This window comes from Pimephales promelas, chromosome 9 (genome assembly GCF_988280905.1).
Source record: "Pimephales promelas chromosome 9, fPimPro1.hap1.1, whole genome shotgun sequence".
In the NCBI taxonomy this organism is placed as follows: Eukaryota; Metazoa; Chordata; class Actinopteri; order Cypriniformes; family Leuciscidae; genus Pimephales; species Pimephales promelas.
In genome coordinates, this window is record NC_142777.1 from 35,597,240 (window position 1) to 35,617,128 (window position 19,889).

Here is a 19,889-nt window from a genome sequence, read left to right on the forward strand (position 1 = left end):
TGATTATTCATGCATTATTATTGTAAAGTATTACCCAGAAATATCATAAAATATATGTATTACGTAAATACTCTTAAAGGAGTAGTTCACTTTAAAAAAAAAACTTTTGCTCATAATTTACTCACCCCCATGTCATCCAAGATGTCCACGTCTTTCTTTCTTCAGCCGAAAATAAATTAAGGTTTTTGATGAAAACATTCCAGGATATTTCTCCATATAATGGACTTCAATGGGGTCCAAACGGTCCAAATGAGAGTTTCAGTGCAGCTTCAAAGGGCTTTAAACGACACCAGACGATGTATAAGGGTCTTATCAAGCGAAACGATCGCTCATTTCAAAAATAAATACAAAAATTTAAGTTTTATAAGCACAAATGCTCGCCTTGCTCTGTTCTGTGATGCGCGACGCGTTCGTGACTCTCCTGTTCAAACTCATTCATCAAAATTAACGAATCTTTTTTCGAGTCATGACTCGAAGGGTCCTAGATAAGACCCTTATTCATCGTCTGGTGTCGTTTAAAGCCCTTTGAAGCTGCACTGAAACTCTCATTTAGACCGTTTGGACCCCATTGAAGAAAATCCTGGAATGTTTTAATCGGAAACCTTAATTTCTTTTCGACTGAAGAAAGAAAGACATGGACATCTTGGATGACATGGGGGTGAGTAAATTATCAGCAAAAGTTTTTAAAAAAAAAAAGTGAACTACTCCTTTAAACCTGAAGACTAACTCATTACTCCATTATGTTTACGAGTTCAAATCACACTTACAATATGGAGATAGACCGACTCAATTGAAGTGTGAAAAAGTTGACTTTTGACACTCATTTTGACACTTCAACTTAAATATATGTAGTGTCAGTACGTTTGACACATCTGTGTGTTCCTTCTGGGTCAATGGTGACATTGTGAAACCAATTAAACATTAACAGTTCAAACGTGTGATCTTGAAGGACATGAGATGAACGTTACTGGCATCAGGTCTTTATTGGCTCTTTAATTGACATGGATCGCCTGACTTTGAACGGGCCACACACACACACACACACACCCCATGACCTCCGTACGGATCGCAGCTTCTGCTCGACCTCTGGCTCGTCTGTCAATGATTGAGCGCGTTGAGTGCGCGGTCACCATTTCTGCTTCTGTTTTTATCAATAAGCTGTGTTTGTTTCCTTGTGTTATCGCAACTTACAGTATGATCCACACAGTTCATTGTGATCAGTAAACACTCACACGGTTTCCGCCCTCTCAAAGTACAGCTTGATTTACAGTTTAAATGGAATTGCATGATATAGTTAAATCTGATCAAACCAGTCCGGATCATGTCGAGGTCATATTTAAAAAGTAGAAATTATGATTTGCTTTAAAAAAAAAAAAATTAAGAATCTTAAAAAAACTAAAAAAAAAAATTGTCGAATTAAGCAAGTTTCTGCCCCAAATTCTCTTGCAAATAACTAATTAAAAAAATGCAGACAAATGTTTTATTTAAATTGTGACTTGTATATTTCATTGTATTTATTTAATTGATTTATTTTGACCTATAAAATCATTCAAAAATATTATATTATAAAAAAAACGGTAACGAGAATCATTGAAAATAATGGCAATTACACTGTAAAAATTTCAGACGATCATTTGTGGTTCACATAACACAATATTTTGAGTTTCGGTTCATTAAACCAATCTCATTCATTGTATTAGCTTCATATTTTTTATTTCAATTAACATTTTTTTTTTATTATTTTGTTTAAAAAGACTCTAAAGTAATAATGTAAATTACAGTAATTAGACTTTGGATAAAAATATGCTTAATTGTCATTAAAATAATGCCAATGCCCCACACACACACACGGGCGCACACACACGCACACATGCATGCACACACACAACAAATGATCAACTCTAAAGTAATATTGTAAATTACAATAATTAGACTTAGGATAAAAATGTGCTTAATTGTCGTTAAAATAATGTCAATGCCCCACACACACACACACACACACGCACACACACACACACACACACACAACAAATGATCAACTCCAAAGTAAAATTGTAAATAACAGTAATTAGACTTTGACGTTACAATAATGTGAATGCTGACACACACACACACACACACACATTAAATGACAAATTTTACATTCTCTTCAAATATCTTTTTATTAAAAATTTTACACTTTTTAAAAAGAATAATTACACAGAGGCACCAGTTGACTCCTTGTTTTGTTTTTTGTTTTTTTGTTTTTTTATAAATGTCAGTATTCCAGTCGGTGTGAAATATTTTACGAAGCGAAGCAGTAGTGATGCGCGCGCAGCAAATATAGTCATCAAATCATCATCGCAGTTAGTGAGGTCATCAAAAGCAGTACGCAAAACAATTTAGAAAGCATTATGACGTGTCTTCGGTCGTCCGACATACTCTGAGATCATAATTTTTTACAAAAATTGAAATACTGTGCGCATTATCACAATAAAACGTGTCTGCGTGTCATTTGTGTAGTGCAATATGAACGTTCCACTCCGTGTCGCTGAAACTGTGTAAACATGTACCGTCGGTCCTTCGGTTTGAGAGAGTCTCAGTATTCCTCTTTAATGGTGGCCGATATATTGTCTGTCATCAAAGCGTTGTTGGTGCTGGAGACCATGGTGGCGCTGGTGTGACTGGGCATGCTGGGAGGAGTGGATGTAGAGCTCTGCTGGGCCTGTTGCAGTCGCTTCTTGTTTATTTTCCTTTCTTTGGCTCGTCTGTTCTGAAACCAGATCTTCACCTGTGAATCAGAGAGTCAGAGTCATTTAACTGATTCAGAACAACCAATGAGTGTATAGACACATCCCATCTACTCCTCCTCGTACTCGTGTGTGTGTGTGTGTGTGTGTGTGTATTACTTTATTTTATTTTTTTTGTAGTAGACACATCCCATCTACTCGTACTGGTGTGTGTGTGTTTGTTATTATATATATATATATATATATATATATATATTAGGGCTGTCAAACGATTAATCGCGATTAATCACATCCAAAATAAAAGTTTGTGTTTACATAATATATGGGTGCACTGTGTATAATTATTATTATATATATATATAAATACACACACATGCTTGTATATATTTAAGAAATATTTTCATGTATATACTGTATATAGATTTATATATATAATTTATATTATATATAAATAATATTTTTTTTCTTAAATATACATGCATGTGTGTATTTATTTAACTTTTATTTTGGATGCGATTAATCGCGATTAATCGTTTGACAGCCCTAATATTTTTGTAGTAGCTGTAGTAGACACATCCATTCTACTCGTACTCGTGTGTGTGTGTGTGTGTGTGTGTGTGTGTGTGTTATTTTATATATATATATTTTTGCAGTAGCTGTAGTAGACACATCCCATCAACGATTTATTGAGTAAATGAGTGTATACGTATTTAAGTTTTGTATGAGATATACCAAAATTGTGTTCATAGAAATAGGCAAATGGAGAACTGCCTACAGACTTAACATCTTCCTCTTTTCTTTATGTAGTACATTTCATTTAGATGTTTTTCCTGTGTACCATTACATACATCACCATCATCTTATGCTTTTCTAAATCTGTCCAACATCGTGCCCTTTAACACAAAACTCTTACAATTAGACGGCATGAATTTACATGACCTACCTGGCGTTCTGATAGGCTGAGGGCTCCGGCGAGCTCCGCCTTCCTTCTGATGGTGATGTATCGGCTGAAATGAAATTCCTTCTCCAGCTCCAGGCGCTGAACGTCACTGTACACCACTCGGTATTTGTCCTTCGTCCGCGTCTTCCCTCCTGCCAGCACAACAGGGATATTTCTCTTTTTAATTGTCATATTCAGTTGTTGTGGCTGTTGAATTAAAATATATCTATATTTAATAGTTATAGAGAGTATTATTATCCATTCAAGGGAATTAGTATGTTTAAAAGATGTTTATTTATATACAAATATCTCCAATAAGACAAAAACTGCAATTGGTATCATTCAAATGGGCTTTTTTTTTATATCTACACTCATAGAATTTGGGGGGTTCTATATAGAACACTAGTGTTCTAGACTCAATTTTAAAGAACACTTTATTAAAAATAAATTCTATATATAAGGAGAAATGTCTTAAATTTCATGTTTAATGGTTTATTTCAATTTTTCTAGTGACAAAGTGTCTTTACAAGCTGCTTTTATAAAATGTTATTAAAATTAAAAGTGAATTAAAACAAAAAATAATTAAATAAAACTAAATCGATGAAATGATGGGAACCCCATAAGTGCCGGACAGAACCATTTAATGTAACTTCAATGTCATTTAAATACAAATAATAAAAAATAATATATATAAAAAAAAAAAGTTTTTGAAGTGTTAGGGTGTCAAAAAGGAAGTGGCGCAGATGAGATCACAGTTCCTGTTTTCATAATCTTTCACCATCCAAGACAGTTTTGGCTCTAATAACGTGAATATTCCTCTGATGTAGAATACCACAGTGGTAAATGTCTCACAGTTGGTGGTTCCTCTTGAGATGTTGTTTGCCTGATGTTCTGTTAGCGTTAACCACATTCTGACAAGACCGTCTCATCTTACCCCACTAAACATGAAATGAACCTCAAAATAATCACGGGGTGTGTTTAAAAAATATACTGGGCCTAAATGTGTCAATGTGATTCTGTTACAGTAGACGTCTCAAGAGCTTTACTTAGATCTAACTTTACTTTCTTTTTCTAACTTCTACTTTCTTCACTTACGTCGAGATATGTTTGGTATTGCTGCATGCTAAGTACTTTTGTCTTAAAACGTCTTTAATGTTGTGGCACAGAAACATTGATCATTTTTCAGCAGATCCAGTTTTGTTTGCATTTCAATTTCCCTCATCTTTTCTGTTAGATACAACACATTTAAAATTGACATGAAATCAAAATTTACCCTATTTACTTTGTTCATGCACATTATTAGTCTTGTGTTGAATTATTTATCCATGCAAGTTGATTAATACACAAAAAAAAGTCTAAATCGGAAAATCTGTTTCCCAGCGAGCTGAACGGAACCAGAGCCGTGGAGAGAGAGAGAGTTCCGACACTCCCATAGACCGCCATAGGAACTTAGGAATGCGGAAGTAACGCGAGTTCCAATAGTTCCAAACACTGATAGTTCCTGCATTGAAGCCCATTCATTTTCAGTGCTTCCGAAGTATTAATGAAATTACTGTATTTTTTACTTTTACACACATTAGCCGACCTCTCGTGAATCTAGTCTGTAGTTACATGTTATGTAGCCAGGTCTAGTAAATGTTTATTGGAAGATAATAGGTTAATTACAGCAACATAACATTATATACACTACCGGTCAAAAGTTTTAGATCGGTAAGATTTTTTATGTTTTTAAAAAAAGTTTCTTCTGCTCACCACGGCTGCAATTATTTGATAAAAAATACAAAAAAAAACAGTAATATTGTGAAATATCTATGTGTTTTCTATGTGAATATATAGTGAAGTGTAATTTATTCCTGTGATCAAAGCTGAATTTACAGATCCTACAGAAATTATTATAATATGATGCTCAAGAAACATTTATGATTATTATCCATGTTGAAAACAGTTTTTTTACATTTTGATTTCAGGATTCTTTGATGAATAGAAAGTTCAAAAGAACAGAATTGATCTGAAATGGAAAGCTTTTGTAACATTAATCACTACCATTCAAAAGTTTGGGGTCAGTGAGAATTTATTTTTTATTTTTGGGGGAAAGAAATTAGAAAATACTTTTATTCATCAAGGATGAGGTAAATTGATCAAAAGTTACAGTAAAGACATTTATAATGTTAGAAAAGATTATATTTTAAATAAATACTGTTCTTTTGAACTTTCTATTCATCAGAGAATTGGGGGGGGGGGGTACACGACTGTTTTCAACATTGAAAATAATAATTTATGTTTTTGAGCATAAAATCAGCATATTAGAATGATTTCTGAAGGATCATTTGACACTGAAAACTGATGTGTAATCAGCAACAGTAATGATGTTGAAAATCCAGCTTTCAAATTACATTTTAAAAATATATTAAAATAGAAAACAGTCATTTTAAATTGTCATAATATTTCACAGTCATTTTTTTTTCATCAAATAAAGCAGCCTTGGTGAGCAGAAGAGACTTCATTTAAAAACATAAAAAATCTTACTGATCTAAAACTTTTGAGCGGTAGTGTATATAATTCTCCCGCGGCCCTCACATGAATGGCGACTGTAGAACGCAAAAGCCGAATCCCGGACATTTCGGGCGATCTCGAAACACATTTTCGGGCAGACACATCACGGAGAATTACTAGTAGACTGTTCTTTACCTTCTGCGCGGTTACCGGTAGGCGTGGCCTCCTAGGGCATTGAAGCAAGTGCATTCTGGGAGTTGTTGTCTTTCATCCACATAAGCCAAAAATACATTTTCTGTCTTTTCTCAGTCTAGAAAACTCCAAATTCAAAAATAATTTCACATTTCTTCTACTTAAATGAGCCATTTTAAATACACATTCATCTTTCCAAGGGTGGAGTGACCCTTTAATATGTTCTGTATGTTTGCATTTGTATTTTAATGTGTGACTAAGTGTGAGGCCGTCTCCATTCAAGGATATAATATGATTAATATTATTGACAAATCTTAACAATGTATTAGTTGAGGCTGAGAGATATCTTCATTTAGCCGTGGGAAAACAACCTTGGGGGAGGAACAACTATAAAGACGGAAGGATGTCCCCTCTGTAGGCACTTCTATGACCTTTCCTTGCAAGAAAATCTTGCAAGTCTCTTTTTCAGTCTTGTCTTCTCTAATTCCCACCATTTTATGGATTTAGTTCAAGTTTTATGAATTAATCAGCTACTAAACATACTTTATCACTAGAATTTCTTTTTAAATAGCCCCTTATACATTTCATTTCTCCTTGTGTTCTTTAAAAATTAGTCAAGAAACCTAGTTCTATATCACTTTTTTTTAAGAGTGAACTAAAAAAATCTATTTTTAAAGTAATAAAAATGGCACTTAAACTAAAATGAAAACATGAAATATACAAATGAAAACTAATGATACTAAAATAACAAGGAACCTTGTCCTGAAAGCCCCTTAATGCAGTTTTCATGGAATGAAACTCTTTCTCAACAGTTTTCTTCCCTTTTCTCCATCAGCTTTGGCTGACGTGTGTAAACACACACACACACACACACACACACACACTGAGTCTGGTCCCCTTATCAGTGTTCTCCGGTCCTCCCACAGTGCACACAGCAGGGTGCGGCCTACGCCTCAGACTCGCTGGCCTCTGCCGTTATTAGCTTTTCACAAAATCTTTCACTTTGTCGACAGGACGTTCGACACTCATGACGCTTGTGTTTAGACACACAGATTAATAAGCGCGCAGCTAACATTGAGCAACACACACCACTGACTCACTCTGTCTCAGAACGAAAGATGGCGCCTCGCGGCTCGTTTATCTCCTTCCTTAAATGAACATATAGGTCTGTGACATTACTAATACATAATATGTTTGGTAATGACCATCGGAGAATCCCGGGAAAACCAATTATTTGTACAGCGATTACAAAACCGCCTTCTTGAACTAACAGAAGATCTTGTTAAGTGGGCGTAAAATGTAGCCGTTTTAAATGGATAACTGATTTTTACAGTGGTTTATCTCTTCAAACCGGTTATAAGAAGGCAAAAAAATTCAACTCGGATCAGTGTGCGCTCAGTAAATCAGGGTTTACAGTGTTTAACCTCATTATAACGCGCGCACACATACACACAAGTCATATGATGTGCTGTAATAAACAGCAGGAAGAGGTTCATGCGTAGATAAAGACAGCAGCACGTATCTTTTAGATCTGCCAATACTAGTGTGCTGCCTACCTAGAGTGCATTTCAAGGCATCACGGATCAGTGTTATTTTGTATTCTTTTTCATGTTTGTGTGCATATATATATATATGAAGAGTTCAGATGCAAAATCCTCTAAATGCCATTTGAAATTTTCTTCTTTAGTGATGATTTTTATCAAACTTGTATATTTAAGTTCAGTAATTTCACTTAAATGGCAATGATAATTACCTATTAATTGTTATTTAAGTGAAATTACTGAACTTAAATATACAAGTTTGATAAAAATCATCATTCAAGAAGAAAATTTCAAATGGCATTTAGAGGCTTTTGCATCTGAACTCTTCATATATATATATATATATATATATATATATATATATATATATATTAGGGCTGTGCAAAAGTTAATTGCGATTAATCGCATCCAAAATAAAAGTCTGTGTTTACATAATATATTTGTGTGTGCTGTATATAATTATTTTGTATATATAAATACACACACATGCATGTATATATTTAAGAATTATTTGCGCTTAAATTCTGTATATATTCATAAATACATAATCTATATTATATAAATATAAAAATTTCTATATGAATAACACATTTTCTTAAATATATACATGCATGTGTGTGTATTTATATATACAAAATAATTATATACAGCACACACAAATATATTATGTATATTAATTTATTTTATTTATTTATTATATTATACACAGACTTTTATTTTGGATGCGATTAATCGCAATTAATTTTTGCACAGCCCTAATATATATATATATATATATATATGAAACAGAAGTTGCAATAGTCTTTTCTTCCCTAGTAAGACATATATCCAAGTGAAACGGCTTCTCAAACAAGAACAAATGTAGGGCGGGACTAGCCTGGGTTTCTCCATGCTGCCAATTTTAGGCCCCGTCCACACTACTGAGACCTTTTGCTACGTTTGCACCTCCCGTCCAGACTAAAACGGGAAAAACGAAGACCTAAAACGGAGAAGTTTAGAAACACTGCAGCTCTGTTTTGCGTTTTGAATCTCCGGAGGGCGTTTTAGTGTGGACGAGACAAAACGGAGGACTTCAGAAATGCTGACGCAGGGGCTGACGCTTGGCTCCATGATTGGGTGTTATTAGTTATGACGACTTAGTATCCTTCCCTAATTCGTCAATCACTGTTTACACCAGCACGCGCATGCCCAGTGTTGGTGAATGGTCACGTGATCCGCGTTTTCAGTCGTTTTAATGTGGACGGAGATCATTTCTAATACGCAGATAAAACGCTGGTGTGGACGGAAATCGTATTCGTTTTAATTCTCCGTTTTTTGTGGACGGGGCCTAATTCACGCTGCTAAGCAGTCTGGATACCATGGACCTAATTTTCACCTCAGCAAGGGGAACAATCAAAGAACGGGGAGGGAGACGTCTATATGCGACACCGAAACATTATGTTTATATATGGATCAAACATGGCAGCAGACGCCAAGTTACCTTTCGATGCAGCTTTAGATATTGTTCAGAAAGCAAACAAATCTCTGGCCCATCGTCTTCTTCCTCATCTAATTTCTTTCACTCTACATACGTCGTCTGGTATAATTAAAACGATTGCCTATACATTCGTAGCGCCCAATAAACGGCTCTGGGCATTCGTAAACCATACGAGAAAATGAACGTGGTTCCCAGATCACGTCTCAGGGCCTGTCCACACGGAGACGCGTTTCGCTGTATCGTATTGGCGTTTCGTCCACACGCATCCGGTGTTTTGGGAGAGTGAAACTGCTATTTTTTGAAACCGGGTCCCAAAGTGGATAAATCTGAAAACGACACCCTTGCGGTTTCGTTTGTACGGCCAATCCATATATTTTGTGAAACTATGATGTCATCACATCACGTCTCGGCTGCGTCACACGCCATCTTCGTCGTCTTCTTCTTGGTTCGTATCAGAGAATGTCTAATTGAAGAGAATTGGCACTGGCTGGTTACTTCCGGGTTCTGGACTGGCTGCAGTAACACGTATCTGTCCATGCGGGGGCGCTCGCGTTCGAGTGCAGAATGAATGGGAGTCAATGGGGTTTCACCCCCAGAAATCCACTTTTCTCAGGATGTAATTTGAAAGTTGCATTCAAAAGGGAGGGCTAAGATAATACACTCAGCTGAAAATTGCATTTTTTAGTTCACTTATCTGTTCTAAAAATCCGTTCAAAAAATGTGATGACGTCACACAATAGCCGAATGCTAGCGTGTTCCGGCCAACAACGGCCTAACCTGTCAGAAATCGAAAGGACAAGTACTCGTTCATTCGACTTTTGGCCTAATCTATATTGAACTTGCGGAATCAACAATAAAATCTATGTTAATTTAACGACAAGCAGGTGAAAGAGACACATTTAGCCGTTTAGCCCCATAGACTCCCATTCATTCTGCTCTCGCCCGCGATCACCTCCAGTGGAATTCTAATGGAACTGCAACCAAGATGATACACAACAGGGCTAATAGGAAGTGCCAAGGCTCTCCGTTAGATGGGCTCTGGTTCGTATTCAGCGCACAAGGTTATGCATGCTCAAAGTCTTCTTCTCCATGTATAGTGTATCTCTGTGGCAGAATTACAGCGCCCCATACTGGTCTGGCATATTTACTACACCGTTTTCAGTTGGTTTCAGTGGTTTCGTGTGTACACAGATATTTCTTGAGACGACGCCATGTTTACGGATTTTTTTTTTAGAACGAGGAAAAAAAAATCGGATAGGGAACGCACCGGCTTCGTATGGACGTGGCCTAAATGTCAATGAGATGTGGTCTGACGTTAGCCAGGCTAGGGCGGGACTTGATTTTGTCCAGAGGGAATTGATTGGATGGTTGTGGTTTGCTATTGATGGATCTCATGTGAGTGACAGGTTGCCCCGCCCACACGCCAGTAAACACATCATCAGAGAAGAGATGAGCTGCGAGAGGGAGGGGAAGTTGCTTTAATTAAAGATCACGAGGCACATGAATTAAAAAAATAATAATTATAATGATGTGCGCGGATTAATCATTTATGATGTATACTGCAATATTCCATCAAATAAGAATTAAGGGAAACACTTTATTTTGATGGTCCCTTCTGAACATTCAAGTAACTACATGTCAACTAACTCTCATTATTTTATTAGTAGACTGTCTGCTAATATCTGCTCACTCTTTATTTTGATGCTCCCCGACAGACATTATGCTAACTATAACTTTGCAACCACATGTCAACTTATTTTAAAACCCAAACTGTCTACGTTTGGGACCATCAAAAAAAAGTGAAACCAAATTAAGAATTTGTACTTGGTGACTTTAAACTAAATGATAATTAGAAATGTTGCTTTGGCAACTAGCTAATAAAAGTTTACATCTTTATATTTCATTTTATTTAATTTGTTTTTTAACGGTTCAAGTTACGGTTTTAGTTATAATATTAACAACCCTGTCACAGACAGTTGCGAAAGTTAAGCTGTCTTCCACAAAAACATTATTTTGCCTAAACTCTAATGCAGTTTTTAATCCCCATAATTTATTGTGATGAGCTCAGATAAAAATAAAGGCAAGATGGCGATGTAGCAGCCATACACTCATAATTTCTCTGATACTGAAATGCATTGATAAGCAGATCATTTCAATTAAAACTGTCTATTTAACCAAAAATCTCTTTGTGTAATTTTCTTAGCAACATCCTGACATCAAACTCTGTTGAAATAAATCACTAGTTCCAGATCAGTCACTAATATGACGTTCATTAATTGACAGACAGTAAGCAGATCACTATAACAAACTGTGAAGGAGTCAGCAGTGCCAGGATTCAATAATAGATAGAAATTTTGCCATAAATTGGAGAGGTAAATATCTACGTTATTATAACTAACGCTAACGGATCAAAATAAAGTCGTATTTTTCGCAACACGTGTCAGAAGCATTAGGCGTGTATTACTGTTGTCCAGTAGGGGGCAACAATGGATTACATTTAAAAGAGTGAAAAATACTTTTTCATAAAATAAACGCTAATAAATTAAATGCATTCTTTTAGGGGTATGGTTTGGATATGGGTAAATCTGATGTCATTATAATTACTCTATGTAAAAACAAAAGAAGTCAACAGTGATAAGTAAAGTGATTTAGATAGGTATTTTCTAAGGAAAAAGTAGAGTGGGAAACTAAACCAGTTCAGATTAGCGTTTAATTTTTTTTTTCCAGCTGTGTTTCCTGAACATTCTCATATTTGTTTTTGTCACGTGATCCATATTCGTCTATAATCTGCTCATGTGATGATATGAGAACGTTTGAACAGTCAAACACGACCACATTTGCATCTTGTCCAACAGTGTTAGACAACGGCCCTTTGAAACCTGAAGACAAAACTAATGAGCATTTCCTACTTTTGGTCTGTTTATGAAATATGAACAGCTGCAGAGAAAAAAATACTCTAATATTATACACAGATTTATTCACCGGTATATTTTTACTTATATTTATTTACCGATAATATGATTTATTTAAGTAGCTTTGGCACATTTTATATATATACTGTATATACTATATATATATATATATATATATATATATATATATATATATATATATATATGAAGAGTTCAGATGCAAAAGCCTCTAAATGCCATTTGAAATTTTCTTCTAAAATGACCAATTTTTATCAAGCTTGTATATTTAAGTTCAGTAATTTCACTTAAATGACAATTAATAATCTTCACTGCCATTTAAGTGAAATTACTGAACTTAAATATACAAGCTTGATAAAAATGATAATTTTAGAAGAAAATTTCAAATGGCATTTAGAGGCTTTTGCATCTGAACTCTTCATATATATATATATATATATATATATATATATACTGTATATATAGTGAAAAGTGTTACAACTGTGTTTGAATTTAAATGGATCAAATTGGATTTGGAGGCCAAATATAATTTAGCGAAGACAACAAATCCAGACCATTAAAAAGCTCAAGCAACACAAAATGAAAATGAAATGTGAAAATTTGGAATAGTCTTGCTCCATCTGAGCTTTTTACCTGTGCCAACCTGACTGTGTGTGACACATATACACAAATATTCCCCGAAGAGATTAGTTTATCACTTGGTAAACTATTAGCCATAATGCACTTCTGATAAGGCCGCAAACATCTATTACTGACTGTTCAACTACACGCTCCTTGAGATCTCCAGATGTTGTCGAACATCAAAGATCAAACAGGAGAATCATGCTCTCAGTCAGCTGTAACCACAGGCCTTCAGCATTACTGATTATTCAGAAACTGATGTGACTGTAGGTCTCTAATCTAAGCTAGCACACCTAAAATGCTGTTAAAGTCGCAGAAGTATTAGAAATGTGTAAGCTATACTTTCACTTTCTGCTGTCTTAAAATGGTGCATTGAATGGTATCAGGTGATTATACTGTAGCAGTTTTGATCATGTTACTGTATGATTTCCATATTCATATGCCCTTGTTTTTAGGTACTCAACATACTTCAAGAAAAACATGGTTTTATATGTTCAAAAACACGGTATTACCATGATGCATGTCTAAAAAATGCTGTACAACTATGATATTATTTCCAAAAGCATGAGATCACAGGGAACATGTCTATAAAAAAATAAAAAACATGGTATTACCACGAAGCGATGACCAGTCATGTTGGCCAAAAGCACTGTACTACTATGGTGCATTACATAAAAGCATCAAAATTGCATGGTGTTACCATTATACATGCCTAAAGACATGGTATTGTCTCAAACAAATTGCTGTTGTCTTATAAACACTGTATTACTATGGTTTGTTTCATAATGGTATTATCATGATGTTACTAAAAACATAAAGTTAGCACTTTATTTTACAGTACTGTTACCCATGTATTATGTACTTATTATAATTATTACAATAACTGTGTAATAAATAAAGAGCAAACAAAAGCATGGTATTACTAATGGTATTGTCCAAAAACACTGTATAGACTATTCTTTTTTATTTATTTATTTTGTTTTTCAATAAAAGCATAAAAAAATTCATGGTATTTCCAAGATAAATGTCTAGAAAACATGGTATTACCTACAGAAACACTGTACTGCTGACTGTGGTATATTTCTTAAAACATCAAATTTCAAGGTAGAACCAATATGTATTTCTGGAAAACATGGCATTGCCAATGGTATTAAAACACTGTACTGTATATTTCATAAACGCATCAAGTTTGTCTAAAAAACTATGATGCATGTCCAAAAACATAGCATTATGGTATATTTTGATCGTGCAGAGGAAGTGAAAGAGTGTGATGTGAGCCAGTTTAGGGGTCAGGAGAGGTGCTGATCTCTCACCAGTGTTCCCGGGACCCGCGGCTCGTCTCATCCAGTCCTGCGGCTCTTCTCTCTCCAGCTGCGCCTGATCCACTTGCGGAATGACGTTGACCTCCACGCCGTTAGCCGGCAGCGAGTGACCCGTCCCGTGACCATAGAGCGGCGGCCACTCTTCACGCAAACCCGGGCCGAAGCCGGGACTCCACGAGCTGCCGGTGTGATGCAGGTCATTCCCGAGGGCAGGACCCGGGTGGTACCCGCTGTAGTCCGGGTACGGGGCAGACGGGTAGTTCAGGTGAGGCTGGTGGCCGAGGTTCAGGTGTCTCGCGGCGGGGTTGCCGTACATGGCCGTGTCCAGCAGGAAGCTCACGGACATTTTCCTCGCGAGCTGAAAGTTTTACTTTAACTGAACTTCACCTTGCCTGAGCGCTCGCGGGCGCGCGTTTGTTTGCCCAGCGCTGACGTCACGCCGGGACACCCACCTGAGCTGATTTATGACACGCGCACAGGTGCCGCCGACTGGCCGGAAGTCCTATCACCCTGAATCATGATCAACACAGAGCTGAACTTAGATAGTTGAAGGCCCGAATGCCGCGATGGACGCCTTATCTCCGACGCCACATCTCCACAAACGCTTCGTTATCTAAAATAAGACTCGGGCGCGCGCTCGAGTGCCTGGCAGGTTAAGAGCATTTACATTTTACAAAGGCTAAAGGCCAAAATGTTACCTGAACCGGCCAGGATGCTTAATTTGATGTCCGTGATGGAGATAACAGGCATACCTGGGCAAAAATGTGATGATGATGATTATAATTATGTAAGGACATTTAAAACAATGATGATAGGGAAGATTGTGATTAAGATCACCATGAGAAATTATATCTTTCAGTGTGTGATGGATTTCGCGATGATGATGATAATGATGTGGCGCTGGAATCTCACGGCAGGGTTTAGGCGAGTCAGAGAGGCGCTCGTGACTCTACATCAGAAAGCGCTCGTGCATTTCAAAGGGTCTCGCGCGGCGCACATCAAAGAGCCGCAATAAAAGCGACAAATGAGCGACACTGTAAATCAAGGCCTCTGTATTGAAATGACGAGGGCAGGCGGGCTTCTGCTTCCTCCGACAGACGTGAGAAGCGAGAGAACGTGTTCTGAGGCCTGGAGACACTGATGCTGCGAGTAATGCCACTTTACATTCACACTTACACGACCTTTATTGTCATTCAGCACGTAGGCCTGCAGCTCATTATTTTACAATAGCCTAGATATTTTATCATGATAAATTAGAATTTTATATTGCATTCTTGGTTATATTGTTATTTGCAATATTGCATTGATTATATAGGCTACATTTATTTACTATAATACATTATTCTAATTTCTCTGCTAAAAGACCAAAAAGTTATATTTTGCTGTTTGGTTTGGTTTTTCTTGTCACACTAAATATAAAGCGTAGATATTTTTAAATAATTTGCACACATATTGTATACTTAGAAGGCCTTTAAAGGGGTAGTTCACCCCAAAATGAAATGATGCCATCACTATTCCTCTCAGACCTGTAATCGAGGTCACTGATCCACAACAGAACCGGAAGACAATACAATGCTGAATAAAGTCGTAGTTTTTGTTATTTTTGGACCGAAATGTATATTTTCGATGCTTCAAAACATTGTAACTAACCCACTGATGTCACATGGACTACTTTGATGATGTCTTTATTTCCTTTCTGGACAAGGACAGTATACCGTACATACATTTCCAATGGAGGGACTGAAATCTCTCGGACTAAATGTAAAACATCTTAAACTGTGTTCTGAAGATGAACGGAGGTCTGACGGGCTTGGACATGAGGGTGAGTCATTAATGACATAATTTTCATTTTTGGGTGAACTACCCCTTTAAAGTGATACTCCACTTTTTTGGAAATAGGCTCGTTTTAACAACTCCCTCAGAGTTAAATATTTGGGTTTTACTGTTTTTGAATCTATTTAGCCGATTTTCTGATATTTAGAATATCAACCAGACAGTTTCTGGTCCCATTGACTTCCATAGTATAAATTGTTTCCTATGGAAGTCAATGGGACCAGAAACTGTCTGGTTTCTGATATTCTACATATCAGAAAATCGGCTGAATGGATTCAAAAACGGGCGGTAAAACCCAACTAAGTTGTAAAATGAGCCTATTTCCAAAAAAAGTGGAGTATCCCTTTAAGTTAACAGAAGTTGTTTAAATGTTTGGCCTCAGGGGGGCAGTAAACCACTGTCAGACACTCATAAGATAATTAGTCTCTCTCATTACCATAGACACTCACTTCCCAGTCATACTGATCCTCAGAACAGAACCCGCATGTTTTTACTTGACATGGATTATGTGAGTTTTAACATTCATTAAAGAGATAGTTCACCCAAAAATGATAATTCTGTCATCATTTACTGCACATTCAAGTTGTTCCAAACCTGTATGAGTTTTCTTCTGCTGAACACATGTTGGACTGTTGACGGTACCCATGGACTTCCATTCACTGTAAAAAAATATTGTTGGTTTAACTTAAAAAGTAAGTAACCTGGTTGGTTGATTTGAACTGTAAAATTTGAAGTTCATTGAACTGGAAAAAGTGAGTTAATAGAATGAAAGAGAATGATTTAATCATCAGAAACTCAAAATTATATGTTATCTGAACTAAATAAATTATTTAAGTTGATTTGACAAAAGAAAAAAAGGTTGTGATTACTACACTGTAAAAAAAATATTGTTGGTTTAACTTAAAAAAGTAAGTAACCTGGGTTGCCTTAATTTTAAGTTGGTTGAACTAGAAAAAGTGAGTTAATACAATGAAGGAGATTAATGTAATCATCAGAAACTCAAAATAATAAGTTATCTCAACTAAATAAATTATTATAAAGTTGATTTGACAAAAGAAAATATGTTGTGATAACAAATCATGAAAATATTTTTTACAGTGTATAGGAAAAAAAAATATATATATATATATATATGGAAGTCAATGACAACCGCCTACTGTCCGGTTACTTACATTCTTCAAAAATTATTTTGTGTTTAACAGAAGCAAGACACTCATACAGGTGTGGGACAACATGAAGGTGAATAAATTATGACAAAATTTGAATTTTTGGGTGAACTATCTCTTTAAGGACATATAGCCTGTAATGGTTTGAAGTCAAATCAAGTTAAGTCAAGTCACCTTTATTTTTATAGTGCTTTTTACAATACATATGGTTTCAAAGCAGCTTTACGTTGATAACAGGAAAGCGTTATATAAGCTTTAATTTTCCTTTTAGTAACCGGATCGGATGGATGCTGTCAGCAGACCTACATTAACAGATTTCATTCTCCAGGTAAGTAAAAGGGAGATACAGGTAAGTGTTGATAAGTACCCTATTAAAATATAATATGATAAGGTTACACACACATATGCACAAACTTGTCTAGAATGAAATACAATATAAGAAATGTAAACAAGAAACAATTTGTTTCACATTCATAGAAATGTTTCCATGAATTTTAAGCTGCACTGTGTCAAATGTTGTCATTTTTTCATTCTCTCTCTCTACACACAGTTTCCCTCTCTTTCCCCATTTGTCCCCTTAAAATAAGCATTCTCAAGTGTATACACACACACACAAAGTTGATCCGCAGCATTTGGGATTGAGCATCTCTCCTCCTCCATTTCCTGTCTGAGATGAGAGTCTGAGCTCTGACTTTATCATGTTTCACGTTCATCCGTCATATTTGAGACGGTCCAGCCGTACATCCTCAGAAGCTCGAACCCTCAGAACCCAAACCTCGACCTCCAAATGCAAAGAATCAAACTTGTGGAGGAACATTTGTGTCAAATAAAGAAACAAATGTATCAGTTTTTTTTAACTTAAAGGAGTAGTTCACTTTTAAGCTGATAATTTACTCACCCCATGTCATCCAAGATGTCCATGTCTTTTTTTCTTCAGTCGAAAAGAAATGAAGGTTTTTGATTTTCTCCATATAATGGACTTCAATGGGGTCCAAACGGTTCAAGGTCCAAATGAGAGTTTCAGTGCAGCTTCAAAGGGCTTTAAACGATTCCAGATGATGAATAAGGGTCTTATCTAGCGAAACGATCGCTCATTTAAAAATTAAAATAAAAAAATTTAAGTTTTATAAGCACAAATGCTCGCCTTGCTCTGTTCTGTGATGCGCGTTCTTGACTCTCCTGTTCGAACTCGTTCATCAAAATGAATTAATCTTTTTTCAAGTCATTTGGTTGATTCAACGAACGAAATGACTCGCAAAAAGATTCATTCTTTTTGATGAACGAGTCCGAACAGGAGAGTCCCGAACGCACATCACAGAACAGAGCAAGACCATTTGTGCTTATAAAACAAACCTTTTTATTTTATTTTTGAAATGAGCGATCGTTTCGCTAGATAAGACCCTTATTCATCGTCTGGAATCGTTTAAAGCCCTTTGAAGCTGCACTGAAACTCTCATTTGGACCTTGAACCGTTTGGTTCCCAATGAAGTCCATTATATGGAGAAAATCCTGGAATGTTTTCATCAAAAACCTTAGTTTCTGTTCGACTGACATCTTGGATGACATGGGGACATCGTGGACATCTTGGATGACATGGCGGTGAGTAAATTATCAGCAAAAGTCTTTTTTAAAGTGAACTAATCCTTTAATTTAGGTATTTTTCAGTTGCATGCTGTGTGTAAATGTAATGTGGCTTATTGGCAAATGTTAATCTTTTTATCATGCCATTGGTTTCTGAAGAAACGTGCACATTTATTGTAATGTAGGTCAAATAGCATCAATCGTGTTTTTTTTTTTCTCATGAAATGAAATGCATAATTTAGTTTATGCAACATATCTTAATATCCATATGTTAACCACAGGAACTCTTGTCTCATTCCCTAAACAAAAATAAACAACTCTTGAGATGCGTTTACTAGAAAAGACCAATTCCACCCTCAATAAAGTTTTCCCCAAAGTTCACCAGATGTTCTGCTTAAAATAGATAAAAAGAAGATTATAAAAGCAGGAGTGAGGTTTTTATTGTTAGCTTTGCTGTTTCGGGGCCAGGTATAGAGATTTAGTTTCACGCTCAGCATTTCTCCGGCGTCTGTTAGTGTCATCTAAACCACAGCTCTTTCAGCAGGACGTGTGGCGCTGCACTTATCCTTCATTTAACAGGATATTTCCCTCTGCGAGACACACGATTCATATTTAACTGTTTAATAATCTCAATAGGGATTATTGTCTGTTCAGATCACATTAACATCAGCGCTCATGAGAGAATCTGTCCGTTTTTATACGGTAAAATGGAAATTAAATACAGTAGATTTAATATTAAATTTTAGACTTTAGGCATGCACATGTATTTAAACAAGTTTGTGTTACTTTACAATATACAAAATACTGGTCCAATACTATATTCTGAAATTGTTTTATTTGAAACAAGTTGAATATTGTAATAATATTCATATTTTAATAATTTTCTTTGAATAGAGTGCTTTGATGTTATACAGTAGATTGTTGCCAGGGCATTATTCAGTTGCTAAGGTGTTGCTATGGGGTAAATACGGCGTTTCGGATGGTTTCCTATAGACAATATCCTATAGCAATGCTTCGATGCTATTCCAAAATGTGTGTGTGTGTATCACACATTATATATTCTA

The 19,889-nt window shown here is 35.9% G+C and overlaps 1 protein-coding gene across 1 annotated transcript; it reads right to left on the reverse strand.

Annotated features, from left to right (window-relative positions):
* Positions 1–2,447: 2,447 nt before the first annotated feature.
* Positions 2,448–14,731, reverse strand: cdx1a (caudal type homeobox 1a). Its single transcript, XM_039662913.2, has 3 exons — positions 14,237–14,731; positions 3,673–3,821; positions 2,448–2,770 (listed from the first exon to the last, which is right to left on the reverse strand). Exons 1-3 carry the CDS (start codon positions 14,589–14,591, stop codon positions 2,579–2,581), a joined length of 696 nt encoding a protein of 231 aa, XP_039518847.1. The 5' UTR covers positions 14,592–14,731; the 3' UTR covers positions 2,448–2,578.
* Between the last annotated feature and the right edge of the window lie 5,158 nt (positions 14,732–19,889).